This window comes from Copadichromis virginalis, linkage group LG14, assembly GCF_057382275.1.
Source record: "Copadichromis virginalis isolate Kocher_CV1m ecotype Utaka linkage group LG14, C_Virginalis_male_GT1.1, whole genome shotgun sequence".
In the NCBI taxonomy this organism is placed as follows: Eukaryota; Metazoa; Chordata; class Actinopteri; order Cichliformes; family Cichlidae; genus Copadichromis; species Copadichromis virginalis.
The window spans coordinates 14,958,390-14,975,127 of record NC_140631.1 but is presented as its reverse complement, the minus strand read 5'-3'; the positions used below and the strand labels follow the sequence as shown (position 1 = coordinate 14,975,127).

General features: G+C 42.7%; 1 protein-coding gene across 2 annotated transcripts in view; it reads left to right on the top strand.

Moving 5' to 3' along the window:
* The window catches only part of hip1 (huntingtin interacting protein 1), a 51,047-nt gene that overhangs the window by 9,873 nt on the left and 24,436 nt on the right, over positions 1-16,738 (top strand). For both annotated transcript variants that reach the window (XM_085479402.1, XM_085479403.1), the window contains exons 2-6: positions 10,252-10,315; positions 10,805-10,947; positions 11,052-11,108; positions 15,123-15,203; positions 15,875-15,951. In XM_085479402.1, the coding sequence (XP_085335528.1) occupies positions 10,252-10,315; positions 10,805-10,947; positions 11,052-11,108; positions 15,123-15,203; positions 15,875-15,951 (422 nt within the window). The remainder of the gene's footprint in view (positions 1-10,251; positions 10,316-10,804; positions 10,948-11,051; positions 11,109-15,122; positions 15,204-15,874; positions 15,952-16,738) is intronic.

Sequence of the window (16,738 nt, the reverse complement as noted above, 5' to 3'; positions counted from 1 at the left end):
GGAAACATTCCTTCAGTTGTTGTGGCTTTGTAGGCTGTACATTCATGATATGAATCTCTTGTTCCACCACATCCCAAGGGTGCACTGTTCGATTGAGACCTGGTGGTTGTCGAGTTCATGTCAGTACAGTGAACTCTGTCATGTACAAGAAACCAGTTTGAGATGATCTGAGCTTGGTGACATGGTGCTCTGAAAATATCCCCCAAATCATTAGACCACCAGCAGCAGCCGGAATAATTGATGCAAAGCAGTATGGATCCATGCTTTTGTGTTGTTTACGCCATCGTCAGAATCTCTCAGCAGCAATAGAGACTCATCAGATCAAGCCACATTTTCCCAACCTTCTATTGTCCATTTCCGGTGAGTCCGGACCACGGCTTCCTGTTTTAGCTGACAGCAGTGTCACCTGGTGTGCTCTTCTGCTGCATCTGAATGTTGTGCATTCAGAGATGCTCTTCTGCATACCTCGGTTCTAACAAGTATTGCTAGAGTTACTGTTGCCTTCCTATCAGCTCGAGGTACTCCGGGCTTTCTTATTTGACATCAACAAGTCATTTTTACCCAGAGAATTGTTCTCTCTGGATATTTTCGTCCTCTTTTTTTTCCCCAGACTCTAGAGATGGTTGTGTAGGAAAATCCCAGTAGATCAGCACTTTCGGAAATACTCTGGCTAACAAACACACTACGTTTAAAGTCAATCAAATGACCTTTCATTCTCAGTTTGATGCTCAGTTTGGACTTCAGAATGTCGTCTTGAGTTTCTCTACATGTCGACATGCCTTCATGCACTGAGTTAATGGCATTTGATTGGCCGATTAGAAATTTGTGCTAACGTGCAGCTGAACGTTTGCCCCATTGTTGCATCAGCTGAAACAGTTTGTTTTAGATAAAATGAAAAAGAAGCCACGGAAGCAGATGATTGTGACGCCTGTGTAGATTCGGTTATTGCTGTGCTGTGAGGTGGGGTGAGCTGAGGTGCACAGATGTGGCTTTTACTGATACGTCTTCAGGAAGTTGAGGCGAGGCCGTGAGGCTTTTTCACGCAGAGTTGCAAAGAGAGGAGGGGCTCAAAAGCCTGCCACGGGGATGAAGGGCTGAGAGTTTAATTGTGGTGGAGCCCGGCCTTCGACCTACGTGTGACTTTAACCAGCTGCCACCCTCCACCTCTACCCTCAGCGACGAACCCATTGCTGTTAGGTCGCACGCTCCAAACATCCCGGAGCTGTATGTTTGCATGCTTTTTAGTGGGCTCTTATGAGACTGCAACATCCCGCTGGGCTTATCTGCATCACCCATTGCCCCGTTATTAATGGGACAGGAGATACTCGGTGCATTAGGTGGAAAACAAGCTCCCAGTTACAGCCTCAGGGGCCTGCACATGACTGGCAGCCATTGTTACTAGGCTGGTGGCTGGTTTCACCTTCACTCTATGATAAAATTGTACATTGCATTCCAGATTCAGCTCGCTGGGTTGATAATGCTCCCTCAGTGCCTGCAGTGACACCTGTGTAGCATGCATGGGTTTGTAATTTTTGCTCCCTGCGTGCACATAAGAAAAAACTCTCACTCTGCCCTCTTTGCGTCAGTGCAAGCCTGAATTTTGAGAGATGCGAGGAGGCTCACACGGGAGCAGATTTGCACGTCAGACGCGACACATAACATGGTCCTGAAACAAGCAACACAGAGGGCTCTGTTCAGACCGGTGACCTTTTCAGCCGGGTGGAGTCGCTCTTGGAAAAATGTTTGGGCCAAAAACGCTTTTCCTGTTATTATCCAATTTTTTTTTTTCTTTCAATGGATTTGTAAAAGAATAAATAAAAACTGTTATTTCATGGTGTTGTGACCTCTGAGGAGGCTGCTTGTTTGTGTGAAATGCACCACGGTAAGGCGAGCTCTCAGTTTTACCACGTATACTTTTACTTGTGCACGTTGAACCATGAAGGCTGTTGTTTTATTTTCGAGGAAATAGGCGGATATTTTTAGTGTGTGAAACCTGAAGTCAGATACCGAGTGCACCGGAACCATGCTCATCGGAGGTATAGTCCAAAAAAAATGTTTACACCACTATATCATACTGCTGTAATCTGTGTTTTTAGATTAAACAGTTGGATTAGGTCATGTGTGTATATGTAAAAGGGAGGTTTCATAAGAACAAACACAGAAAGGCTTGTCTCCAAATCTGCACTTCCCCTTCACATCTTTGAGCTCAATGGTTTCGTTTTCCAGCTGGCGACTTTGCTTTTGGGTTTACTGTAATCTTTAAAAAAAGACATTAAAGTCTGGCTACTTGAAGCCAAATTTAATAAGAGGTGAGGCCTGGCTAAACATTTTTGCACAGTACTGTATTCTCCAGGTATGACACCATGTGCAGACTCCAAAGGTTTTTAGAAAGAGATAAGACACAGTACAAATATTGTTCTTTAAACATTTGATAGTATATGAATTAAAGATCATTTTGGATTTTTCTATATACTGAGCTGGAGACAAAACACATATTCAGTGAATATCAGACTTTTATTGATCAGCTGAGCAGAAAATGCTATTCACAGTGTGTGTGCGCTTCACATGTAAGCATGCAGGTGTTTGCAAACAGATGTGTGTGCTTGATAAGTTGTGTCTAAATATTACGGTCTGTGAAGTGGGGAGAGATGGCATGTTCTTTTTAGATTGTTATTTCAGGTCATCTGTTAGCGATCGCTGACTGCCCATTTTTAAATATCCGTGTTCCTAAAGGTCTGAGTGTATTCACACAAAGACACCTGGAGGGGATCTGGCAGGAAATGGAGACAGAGCAAAGTGTTTGGTCTCAGCTGCTCCCTGTCTGGCTTGACTGAGCAAGGTTTTAGCTGAAGGCGGGGGTGCTGTGGATTTGGGCATTTTTCAGCAGGCAGGAAATGGGCAGTGGAGGGTGTGCCAAGACAGGAAGCCTGACTGAGTGCCTGCAACCCCCCCCCCCCCCCCCCTTCTCTCCTTCACCTCCACCCCTACAGCGTCAGCCACAATGACCGTGCCTCCTCTGCCTCACCTCAGCGTTAACAGGGCTCCTGCATTCACAGCCTGCACGTTTCCTGTTTTCATTCCTTCCTCCATCCCATCGCTGTTTACCCTTTTTATAGCAGAATAGCTGGACCGGTCTCGGCAGCAGCTCCAGCCTCGGCCTCCGAGACATCCGTCTTTAATTTAGACGGGTAGCTCAAAAGGTATGACAGCAGTTTGGTGTCTGCTCTGTTGTTTGGGAACAGTGACAGACTTGGTGAAAGCATTCTGGGCTCTTGTCCCCTGTTGGGTGTGCTGAGAGGTTAAATCGGAAGGAGGAAACATTGCAAAAGGATTGGGAAAGCATGCAGCTGTTAAATACAGACACGCAGTCCTTCTTAGCTGTGCCATAATGAAGGTTTTAAGACCAGAGGCTTCACTTGTTGATATCATGCCAGAGTCAGAATCACTGGGAACATGGGTGAAGCTAAAGCAGACTCCACGGCCTGTCATGAGCTCTCTCCTCCATCCACACCTAAATAACTGCTGTCAGATAATCATAGTACCATAACTTAAATTAATCACTCCACTCCCATGCTAAGGATGCCGCCTCCTCCTCCTCCTGCTTAAATCCAGTGAGAACAAGTGTTGCCGAATTTACTCTCCCCCTTCTCATTTGGCCCTGCCGAGGTTTTCCACAGTCATTTTCTCATGATTGAGCATCACTAGCTTTGAGTTATTCTCGGCACTAATGCTGACATGAAATGTGCGACAACGCGCCAGAGACAAAAATATCCGAGAGCGCTGTCTTTTCTCTGTGACCGTCATAAAGTGACCACGATAAGATGACATGTCTCCGGGACTGACATGGGAATCAAATCGCCCAACATCGCTTTTTAGTCACATGCTCTTTGGGAGGCGGAGGGTTGGGGAAGGGAGTCGCTCAGCGAGGGCCGGTTCGTTTAGCAGGCAGAAGATGCTTTCTCCCTCTGGGTGCTGTGCGCTGGGCCTTCAGCGGGCGCAGCCAGACCACGATCAGCATATCAATGCCGCGCTTTCCACAGAAGAGCTGATTGGTGCTTGCCAGGACCGACTTTGCATGCTTTCAACACTGTATCAATAACACTTTGTTTGAAAGCAGAACTGTGGAAAAGAAGATGTTTCTGTAGATATCAAGAAGCAGAAAGGACTTCTGTGTTGCGTCGGCGAGTAATTGATTGATGGCTCGTTATGACTCTTTGCTTCAGGGCGGAAAGGGGAAGCGCAAAAGATGCCGGCCCCCTGCAGATGCAGTGACGTAGGTTCCCCAGTTTAAGGACTCTCTCGGGGCGGATCTTTGCGCCTCAGCTTTATAATCACTTTCCTCTCACCTGTGATTTAATTGCTCGTCATTTGACTTTGTCAGCCGGTCCGAGTGGCTGCACTGCGAGGGGCTAATAGGCCACTGATTTATTGATGCCGGCAAGCCGCCTCAGCCAATGCCAGGAGATCTAGGCAGCTGGCACTCCCATTCAACCCTAACACAAAGTACAAAGTCTCACTGTGGGCTAATTGGGTCATCCTCATGTGGGAACCAGTTGCACTGGCGTTTACTCAATCATCCCTTGATTTTTTTCTTCTTCTTTTTTATTCTTGTGTGATGGAAAGAAAAGGAGAAGCAAAGCAAATTGTCGATGTTAAAACTTACAGCTTCGATCCCTGAAGGCTGTGTTAGCTCACATGCAGATCACAACACGAGTGTCACAATTTTAGTGCTTGTGACAAATTAGCAGCCAGTGACCATGACAGGAAATGCCACAAAAGTCACTTCCCTCATCAGTAAAATGTAAAGCAGATGTGGCTTAAGTGTAGACATGGTGTTTCAGTGTTAACCTACACTTTGAATACAATGTTTAGAAATATGGATCGTGTTTAAAAGAAGGAAAAAGGTGCAAAACACAAGAAGTGTGTATAGATTGTATTCAAACTCTTAAGTGTAAATAAATACAGCGCTATATGTTCATAACTCCTGAAAAGGAGTGACAATATTATCTTAATTTGAGGCTTTTTGTGTTGCCATTGGCCACATTTCATGTTCCAGCCTCCACACGCGAAGCTTCAAATTCAGTCTGTTTAATTCCAAATACTCACAGGTGCATCAGTCTACACAGCCTCAATGTTTCTGGAGAAGAAATAGCTTTTTGAATGTGTTGCATCACTGAAAGCCTTTCTACAACCATTCTCTGTATCAGCCTCAGGTGGTGCAAGAAATCAGGGTTTCGCAGCTGCATGGGGTCTTTTTTTTTTCTTTCTTCCTTTTGTGCATGAACAGAATCTTCAGGGTTGTTTAACAAAAAACAAAACAAAGAAAAGTATTCCAGTAATCATAAAGTTCCCATAAATTTCCAGATCCTGTCGTCAGACCTTCTGGTTTATTTGTAAACAGGAAGTCTAACTTTTTTTTTTTCTTTTTTTTTAAAGCGCATGACTGATCATAACTCACTGGCCTTCCTTTTGTGGACTCTATCAGCAGACACAGGCTGTTTTCACGCGTACGCTTTTCTAGATCATATCCAGCGGTGCGTGTCAGGATGCAAACATCCGGCGCCGACCTTTAACCTTTTAAAAAACAAGAAAGCGTGCGGCGTCAGGTTGTTATACTTTGTGCCTACATAGAAACAACTAGCCGGTGGCCGTCATGTGTCCCGCCACGTGCCTGCTCTCCCCAGGTCACGCTAGGGGTGTCAAACATAAGGCCCTGGGTCCTAAATCGGCTCAGTAAAGGCTCCTACCCGGCCCACTGGACAACTTTAGAGTGGATAGATTTTGAACTTTTCTTGCTGTAAGTTTTACGGCTTTTCCTTTTAATAAAGAGTCCCCACCCATACTGCACCAAAGTATAAGCGCACTTTCTGTTATCCACGTCTGTCTCTTCTCACCTTTATGATTCATAGCGCCGGCTGTTCACCATCGACAGGACTACGACCTGAGCGCGGAGGGGCGGATGCTGTGCAAACAGCAATCAGCTCCTGAATTCCTCCTCGTCTTCTCATGATCACTGAATCACTCCTGTGACTGAACCAAACTCATAAATTAGATTTTTCTCAACAGTAAACTTGTGTTTGCCTGCCTGCCTGCCTGCCTGCTTGCTTTCGCTGCTGCTGATATGTCACTCAGAGTGATGGCGCGTGTGGAGGTGGCGGTCTATTGTCTGCCGTTGTTTTGACAAGCCAGACCCACATTCTTCTTCTCCGATCCAAACGTCATCTGTTTCAGGATTGTGGCTAGAAGGAAAATACTTTCTAGATGGGCTCTCTCGGGCATTTTTTTTCTCAGCAGTCTGCGACACCAGGTAGCGTTGTGGAAATCTGAAGTAGATCGAGGTGCACACACCCAGGTTGTCTTTCCAAAGCTAAATAAAACTCGCTGTAAACCTAGAATATTTATAGTCTAGTTATCTGTCAAGCTCAGTCACAGGATGCTGTCAGAACATTGTGCAATAGAAGATAACTTGAACATCAACATGTGGTGTATCTGCAAGATCACACAGAGACAGACTAAGAAGATATGGAGCCTTTCATTCACCGAGGTCAGCTCGACACAGAGAAGATCTTAAAATTTTCCTAAAGAGACTGACAGAAATCCCTGCTCCCAGATCATTCCTCCTTTCATCTCTCCTTTCCCTTCCCCATTCCAACCTCCTTCTACCCCACTCCTCCTCCTCTTCCGATTCCTCGCAGTAAACTTCCAGTCCCGGCAGCTCACATACTGGAAGAGGAGGAGCGCACTCCGAACATCTGTGGGAAGTGAGATTATGAAACAGGCCTCCCGTCCTCTGCTGACCCCATCCCCATCGCTCTCCTCGCTCTCTGCTGGAGACACCCTGCAAATGATAGCGGCAGGATACGCTGCCCTGTTTGGTCGTGTGTGCGGAAGACCGGCATTTCGGGCTCCGTTTGAGTCAGCTGTTTGGATGTAGAACTTTTCCCGGTTTTGTTTTCCCCTCGTGTTTAATGTCAGCCAGATGCTGCTTCACGTCACCTCGCCTTCACAGAAACTATCTGAAAAACTCTGAAGCGATGTGGGTTCTAGAAGATTTATATTTATTTGTACTTGCGGGTTTTTCCTGGTTGGCTGCCAGCTGACATAACCTAAAAGCATCGTGAAAACTTTCACACAACAGCTAGAAGGCTTTTGAACTTTTCATGCACGTATCTATGGATGCAAATTTCTGTCAGTCCAAATGTAAATGGGCCACAAATATATCTTTCCTACACAGTTTGAGCCCTCAAGGTACTTTCTTACTACTCCAGGCGACAAATGAGTATCTTCCCCAAGGGTACTTCTACATGCAGACGAAGGGAAGCCAGGGATGAAACCGCTGACCTTCTGATTAATAAACGACCTATTGGACCGTTCAGATATTCCTCAGAGGATGAATCCAAATAAATGCAGCGATCTCTGATGTTTATTTGTTTTTCTCATCATAAGTAAAATGTGTACGGAAATTTCTCAGCAGGTGTTAAATGGTTTATCATAAAATGTCCGCATATCGGTGATCTCCACAGGCTGAGTCAAAGAGGAAGTCCACTGGCCAGTTTCCACATCGCAGAAGGCGCCACCAAATACGTGAAGATATTTTAATAGTGAACTTGATTGCACAAAACCGGTTATGAGTCAGGTTATGTTTCGTAGATCAGCACTGGTGAGGGGTAGAGTTAAAAAAAAGAGAAAAAAAACATGCTGATGCGTCAGGCAGTCGAATGATGACGAAATTAGCCAGTGTGTAACGTTGAGGTCATATTGCATTGTGGGAAATTGGGAAATTTAGCATAGAGGATATGAAAGAATGAGATGTCTAATTCTGCCTCATCGCTTTAATCATTGGTGCTATAAACTCTGTTTTAGCTTTTCTTCTGGCGCTATCGCTGGGTGATCATTTCAGTTCCTGTTTTTCATTTCTGGATCATTTCAACATTCTGGTTTCTGACCAGGCGCCTACAAAACGAATTGCTTTCCACTCAGACTCAAACTGTAAACTTCATTTTCAATGAGCAAGTGTTTTCCTGCTAACAAATAAAACTAAAACGATGAAAACAAACGAGGCTGGATGTAGGAAATGTTTTATACCTCGTGCTTTCAGTCTGTGTAACGCAATATATCTGTCTGGCACAGAGATCAATTATTATCCCTGTTTATTTAATTTTTTATTACTATTACTCAAGCTACTGCACTTATTTGGCGTGGCTGTAGCTCAGGAGGTAAAGAAGGTCTAATGCAAATTAGATTGACTACTGAGAAGTTTGGTCTTTCTATCCCCGGCTGCTCCAGAGTGCATGCCAAAGTGTCCTTGAGCAAGGTACTGAACCCCAAAGTTGCTCTCCGATGTGTTGTTAAGTGCGCATATGGATGGGTCAATGAGGCATGTTGTATAAAGCACTTTGCGCGGTCAAGTAAGAACCAGGGTGTTTAGTTTTAGTCTGTTGTTAGGTGGTTGCTAAGACATGTGATGACTTTATAATATAATAAAACGGCTGATTTAACTTTGGTGCCTGTAAATCAAATGTGTATTGTGTTGAAATTAAAAGGATGCAGGTGCGGAAATGTGACAATGGCCATTCTAGCCCATTGGTAGGCTGTTGTTAGGCAACACAATGAGGTCACAATACCTGATATAGATGAGGTTTGGTTGGTGAGCCCCTGATTGTGTGTGAGGAGTTACTACTACTGCTGTTGATGTTATTACGGTTGATGGCTGTAACAAAATAATTTTACAAATATGGGATAAATGAGGAATTTTTCATCTTATTTATTATTTGCATGTTAGCATGGTACCATTAGCTTTTAAGCTATGCTGTGCAAAGTCCAGCCTCACAATCTGCAAGCATTGCTGGACACCCAGGCTTTGTTTTATTAAATAGTGGTTGTGTTTTTAATGCTTTTCTTTGAATAGCACTTTATTAATTTTGTAGTAGTTCGTAATATAAGTTATCTTAGAGCATGTTTAGTATGCCTCATTTTCACCTTCCTATGTTACAAAGAAAGAAACCCAAAAATATCCTGTATAGAAAGTTACAGTTGAGAGAAACGACTCCCTTTCAACTGAAACGAAACCCCAAACTAAGCCACACTCGGGATTGGTGGCTTCTGCCTCAGCTAAGAAGGTATACTCGCCACTTTGGTGGGCCAGGAAGTGCAGACCTGAAACATGTAGAGCCTGCACAAAGGTAGGCCACAGCGAGAGAGAGAGAACAAAAGGTAATTGGCTGTAGCAAAGAAATGCATGGAAAATGGGGGGGGGGGCCACAGCAGCATATCTAAATGATGGCCTGAACCATGAGCTTTTATCTAAAGGGTAGTTTAAGAATGAGAGGGAGTGTCCATAGTACCTGCTGAAAGCTAATAGCGTGCCATAGCACAACCAGAAATCCCCACAAAAACTGCCAAACTAACACCATCCAAGCTACCGGTGGCAGCATTTTCAGCCTTGTGACTGTGTCACACTGGGTTAGAGCAGAAGTGAAAAGTCATTCCAGTGTGTTCTGGTGGTTCTGTAATTCATCTCTGATGATTCTTAAAATTTGAGCTGAAGTTGGAGGAGCTTCAGGTTCAGTCTGGCCAACATTCCTCAGTACAGTAGATGTCATAGCACAGACAGATGCTCCCCTGCTTATCCGCACGTGTCTGGTTGCTGGTGCCGTCTCATTAAGTCTGTCTGGTTACAGTCTTAATGTTAACTATGTTTGCTGAAGAGTAGTCCGTGGTGGTTTTCTGTCCGGCCTCTATCCTCTGCAGATGTTGCAACTGTTTCCTGCTTTGTTTGTATATATGATGACATCTAATCCTGTGAATTAACACAAACACGCAGGAGAATTAAAAAAAAAAAAAAAAAAAAAGCACCTGCGCCGTTTCGGCCCTTCTTACATGCTCTGTCACATGTCTGTAATTTAACTTGCCGACTGCACTCCATGCTGAGATTTGGCAGCACACGCGTCTCTTTCGAGGCTGTAGATCCTCCTCAGCAGCAGAGAGGAGGCCTCTCAGCTGCTGCCTTGAATACCAACTCTGCAGAAAATGGGTCAATCAGCGCGTTATAAAAAAACCTGGGCTGCCTCTCATTCCCCAGGTGGTTAGAAAAGGGAAAAGGCAACTTTCTGAAAGGTGGAAGGATGTCAAGTTTTAAAATGAAAAACTTGACTTGTTTTTTTTGCTGTGAGTAAAAAAGCTGTGGGCCGATTTATTTCCTCTGCTTCTCTCCCCTCTTCTCTTCTGCCCTTTCTTTACTCCTCTTCACAGGCTGTCAGCATCAACAAGGCCATCAACACACAGGAGGTCGCTGTCAAAGAGAAGCATGCCAGGAATATCCTAACATTGTGTGTGTGTGTGTGTGTGTGTGTGTGTGTGTGTGTGTGTGTGTTTGTTTGAGTGTTTGAGGAAAGGAAGAGCATTTGTTTTGACTTTGTTGTGTGTGCAAAATCATCCTTCCGTAGCTGGAGGGCTGTGTTGGTGCAAAACAGCTAATTTTGTGTAACCCCGTCGTCTGCACATGGCCCTGCTGCACAGCTAATTTAGTCATGTGTAAAACCAAATGGAAGGCTAGACGGACATATTTCTGTTTTATCAGACAGACTAAAAAGCACCAAACTGCTAACATCTAACATCCTGCACAGAGACGGAGCTAAGCAAAGGCCTCAAACATCAGAAAAGAGATCATTAAAAAAAATTCACACACAAAGGAGATGCAACAAATGTTAAAATAAGAGTTTTCTGTATTGAGATTGGTAAATACTTAGGCTCCGCCAGGCTACACAAACACTGTAAGCCTGTGATCCTTGACTGCCGCTCTCACCCTGCATCTTGGGGACCCATCATGAGAAAGGTGCCCACACCTTCTGGGCGGCAGTCAACCGGCTTCCTCTCTCCAGCAACGCCGTGCTCTGCTGGAAGTTCTGCCATGTCTTCCACAAGCTGCTGCGGGACGGGCATCCGAACGTACGTAAACACGAAAACTTTGTCTCCCTCTTATTGTAACTGTGTTCTGATACTCAATGTTAAGGATGTTTCCCCTCTCTTTGTTTCCATTGTTGATTCTTCAGGTGATAAAGGACTCCATGAGGAACAAGGCTGATTTAACTGATATGAGCAGGATGTGGGTAAGGATTATGTCATCTCACACAGTCATAAGTCTCATTTACTGCATTTTCCACACTACAGGGCACACTTAAAATCTTTTAATTTTCTCAAAAATTGACAGTGTGCCTTATAATCCAGTTTGTCTTATGTATGAATTCTGGCTGTGCTTACTGACCTCGATACGATTTTATGTGATACACGGCATTAGAAAAATCTGACAAAAAATGTTTTAGAACGGCTGCCGTAGTCAGGAGCCTTGTGGAGTAATCTGGGTCCAAAACTCCGTCCCCATTAGGCCCCAAAGTCAAACGAACACTGCAGCATCACTGAGAGTCAAAAACTGTCTAAATTATTTCATCTTTAATAAAATGATCAGCGTTGCTGCTTTACAAGGTGTAACAATTAAGTTTAACATCCAGGCATCCATGAAAACAGAATTTATTAAATTTAACAGATTTAGAAGTTAGCAGGAAGTTAGCTCGTTAATTTCCACCTAAACATGATATAGCATGTTCTGACTGAGAGATGTCTGAACAAATTAAAACGTACAGCTCTGCTATCACTTCCAACATAAATGAAGACAGAAAACTAAACAGCAGTGATGTTTGTAGGGTTACTGAAGTTGGGCTAGCTGGTATATAATGATGTGCTACGTGAGCGCTAGCGACACAGCTATGTTAGCATAACATAAACACAGTGAAGCTGGAGGATGAACGCCAACTTTTTTCCACTGGATAAAAGTTAACGTGAGGGTTCCTGATGGTTAAGGATAAATCCAATCGCTTGGCAGGATGCTGTAAAGGGACCAAACTTCAGTCAGAACAACTGAGATAATCCATCCACAATACGAGGTTAGTCATTAATATACTGCGACAACACGGTAATAGAGCAGCTGCGAGAGAATTCAACATTAATGAATCAATGGTACAGAAGTGGAGGAAGCAAGAAGAATGAGTTGAGTAAAGTTTGACTTCTCTGACTCTTTTGTTTCGCTTAATGCACCTTATGGTCCAAAAAATACGGTAATCTTCTTTAGTCCTTACTTTATTGTAACACTAAAAAGGAATTGAATAAAACATGATACGAATGAAACATACTCATTACTAAAATGTGACCATTTAAACTAGTCAGTATAGCCTGGGGTGTTACTCCTGTATTTACAGTGGCTCCATAGTGTAGTGGTTACACATATGCCTAGCATGTGAAAGATACCGGGTGGAGACACACATCACTCTGAGGTTTTGTTAGGAAGGGCATCCAGTTTAGAAATCTGCCAAATCAAATATGCCGAGCTATCTGCTGTGGTGACCAGCAATGCTACTCTCCAGTAATATTTACAGCTGTCGTCATAAGAGATGTGATCTATCTTTACTGAACCAGTTTTGTACAACCAAACTGTCTTTTGCAGCTATATGAAGGATGCCTTATTGTTATTGCCTTTAAGTGTCATTAAATTCTAGTTACAGTAATTAATGTTATAAATCATTCTGTGATTGCATGATTTTCTGACAGCTTGGCATTATCGTGCAGCTTGGCAGTGGCTTGTGGGACCACTGCATTTGTTATGTGAAGACACGAAACACTGTGTATTATTATGCCCTTTATTCTGGCATCGCAGTTGTGTGTGCAGAAGTGCATAGTACTGTAGAGGCGCTCGGTAAATGAACAAAACAAATTCTGTCAATTAATTTACGGAGGCAGTAGCTTTTTCGCTTTACTTCCTGAATTACAGCAGAGCTTAAAGTGCTTTCAGAGTAGATTATTTTCTTTTTAAAAGCATGTTGAGAGACCAAGAAAGCCACAGAAACAATAACGCAGCAGTAAATAAACAGGCGGCAGAGTTATTAGACATATAGTGCTCAGGCTATTTTTACGAGATGTCAGATTAAGCACCAGATTAAGTTCACATGGAATAAACTTGTGTAGCGAACCTCAGGCCAGGTGAAGGCACTCACTAAAAAGGCATTAACAGGCTGTCCAGGTGGGTGTTGACTCATTAAAATGATCTTTCTAGGAGTTTAACATATATAGGTGCAATTTTTGCTGATTTACTTGGATTTTGTTCATTATCAGAGTACGGCTGCCAACTGTCCTCTTTGCTGTGGTGATCATAGCAGATTATATTCATCATCATTTGTTGGTAGCCTGCTGCCAGGGTGTAGTGACAGACATAATGGACAAAAGCCACATGAGCTCATGTTGCATCATCTACCACCCTCATGAAACAGTAATGTCACCGAGGCTGGTGTCGTTCTGGTTTGGGGGATTTGTGCTGACATGCGTTTAGTCTTGGTGGTGTAGTTAAAAAACAATAATGTCATTTGATAATATTTGCATTTATCCACCCCACTGACTTCCCTCTCCAGGTATCTTGTAGGAAGCCAGAGATGCATTAAAAGAATAAATAATTTAGTTGACCTGAATAGGTTTGAGCACCACTGTTAGTGTTACTGCGCCTTTAGTTAACCAATAACAACCGAAAGAAAACACAAGTGATTAAAATGGACAAGAAATATCTGACTGGTTAGAAAAGCATGGATGAAAATTGTTTCCTGACATTATAAATGCAGAGATTATTTTATTAAGATAAGTTGATAAGTAATGAATTAAAAGTGGAAAATTGTCATAGCTAGCTAACTGTGTGCCTCAACAGTTAAATTATTATTCAGTGGCAGAAACAAACTTACACAGTTAACACCTGAAATGATATAAATAGCTAAGTATTACATTAAAAGTTGTAAATTGTCATAGCTAGCTAACTATATGCCTCATGAGTTAAATTATGTAGATAATAAACATAAAGGTTTAGATGGGCAGTAAAAATGATTAACTGTATGCATACATTACATTGTTAGCGCAACCTAATTGGTTAATAGTTGAAGTAGGTAACTAAACTTAACTAGACTGAAAGTTGGAAATTTATCTTAGCTAGCTAACGGTATGGCTCAATAACTGAGAGAGCTAAAGAAATGTTTTTAGAAAAAAAACAGAAGTTTTAACAAGCAATTTAAACGATTACCTAATTGTATAAATAAACAAATGAAATAGTCAGCTAAACATAATGGATAAATGATTAAAGCCTGTTTCCATCCGTAAAGAAAAACGATTTTACCTTCAGCAACTCACATTTTTATGTTAGCAGGTTAGCAAGTTGCATACCAAGTTTCGACTCAGGAATAACTCACAATTTTCACTTGCGTGTGTGTGTGTGTGGGGGGTTAACAGCTAAAATGACATAAATAGCTAAGTATTACATTAAAATCTGGCAATTGTCATAGCTAGCTAACAGTTATAGTGAGCTAACAAGTTACAAGAGCTGTTCAAGTTGCTATCCAACTTGAACAAATATATACATAAAACAAATATATAAATGAATAGATTAAATAAATAAATAGATGAAAGTGGAAGCCAAAAAAAGTGTGAATAAACTGTTAGCTAAAATTCTTGTTAACGGAACATAACAGCTTAAACATTAGGCTAAATAATCCTGAATGTACACCCAAATAACATATACAGATATATGTACTATAGTGTTGATGAAGCAGTGTTGTCCATCTGAATGGGGCATGGATGGAAAATGCTGGGAACCACTGATAGAAGTGAGCAGATTTCTCTTCATTATATTGATGCCGGTGACTCTGATGAAATGCAAGCGTGTCAACTGCAATACATTTAGCCACAAAAATCTCAAGAGACACTCCTAAGTGATTAATTGAGCAACAGCGACTGGGGTGGAGGTCTAAGATATTCCTTATTACACTAACTCGGTTTTGCTGATGTCAGTAGGAAGGAGGATACAGGAAGCGTGGTCAGTGGGACAAAGGTTGTGGCCTCTTTCTTTCCTGTTATGTCATTACCACCCTCACTCACAGGCTAGAGATATTGTCAACTGGGTTTTTGCATTCACCCGTACACTGTGAGACCTTCTAAAGGTCACGGTGTCCCTGTGACCTTTAGAAGGAAGGACATGGGGAAACTGTTTCTCCTTTGTTTCCTTGGATTTCTTCACTTCCTCTTCTGTCTTTCTACATCAGGGTCACCTGAGTGAAGGCTACGGGAAGCTGTGCAGCATCTACCTCAAACTGCTCATCACCAAAATGGAGTTTCACATCAAAGTGAGTTGGCCTGACCTATAAAACCCATCACCACTCTCCCTCGTCTCTCATTATCTTTGTCTCAGACTCTCCTTTTAGTGCCAGCAGGTCTCTGCGGGTGGCTTCAGAGAAAATTCCAGCTTTTACACTAATGGCCTCCCAAGAATCTGTAGTGTAGCTTTTTATGAGACATCTGAGTAGAGTTAAGGAGGGACCAGAATACAGTGCCGGTGCTGTCCCAGAAGGTCTGGGTGTTTTTTGCCAAGGTTGAGGATTTTCACCTGGAAAGTGGCAAACATGCATATGATGCATGCCTGCTAGTATGCATATTAATTCAGTATTACTAACAATTGCTCTAATCAGTTGTTTCTATTAAAAATGGATCACTACGCGTAGATTGACATTGCTATTTCACTACATGTTTTTAAATGGAGTAATCGAGTAAAAGTAGTAGGGTGAAAGTACAAAATAGTGTGAAATACTCACGGGGTGTTTCAAAGTAAAGCCTTGTCATTTGTATCTTTTGTCCGGTCTCCCTTCCCTCATCTCCAACCGCTCGTACAACTTATTTGACTCACAGTACTCAGACTAATTAATGAATCTTAATTTAAATAGCACATTGCTTTTTACAACCATCAGATTGGTCTGGTATATAACCGTAATCAGGACTTTTACATTGCTTTGTCTTTCAGAACCCTCGTTTTCCAGGAAACCTTCAGATGTCAAACCGACAGCTCGACGAGGCGGGAGAGAACGACGTCAACAACTTGTGAGTGTGGCGAGTCGCTGCTTCGGCTGCTCGTATTGTTTTTGTTTGGCAGACAGGACCGCTGTGCTGGCAGCGTTGCCTTTTTCTCAGCTTTGTGGAGCAAAAGTGTGAAATGCAAAATCCTTCAGTTGTTACTGGACAGTCGCACACGGATAATATGTGGCTGTTCATGGGGATAACCAAAAGGCTTGTTCTTTACTTTGACACATACTAACACTTTAACACGTTTACAGAAGATGTTTCATTTGAGGTATAGCCTCCACTCAGTATGATGCAAGCAGTCTCCCATCTGTGCATGGACTGCACAAGTGTCCGGATCTGTTGTTGAGAGATTGCTCTGCATTCCTGGATGAGTGCAGGCTGCAGCTGTGCAGTGGTTACTGGTTGTGGCTGGCCTTTGATGAACATTTTGATGTTCAATAGGAGACATATTAGGAATAAATGGTGGCTAAGGAAGTGCCTGGATATGCTCCCGATCCGGAAAGAGATGGTCACGTAAGCCAACAGTCCTGGATCGGTATCTGCTTCTTTAATGCTTTGATAGTAATAAACCAGACATGTTTGTTTGATATTTTCTCCCAAAAAAAGAGCAAAAGTTTGTGGAAAATCAGAAGAAATGGAAAGAAATGTGTAAAAGAAGGAAAACACTCGTCTGTAGGTTAAAAGAAATCTAATGTTACAAGTGCTCTGTACCCATTTGTTAGATTTGCCATCGATGTTGTAATCTGAGGCATGTATATCAGTGTCAGAGCCATCTCACGGACGCGGAGAGGTTTCAGTTGTCTTT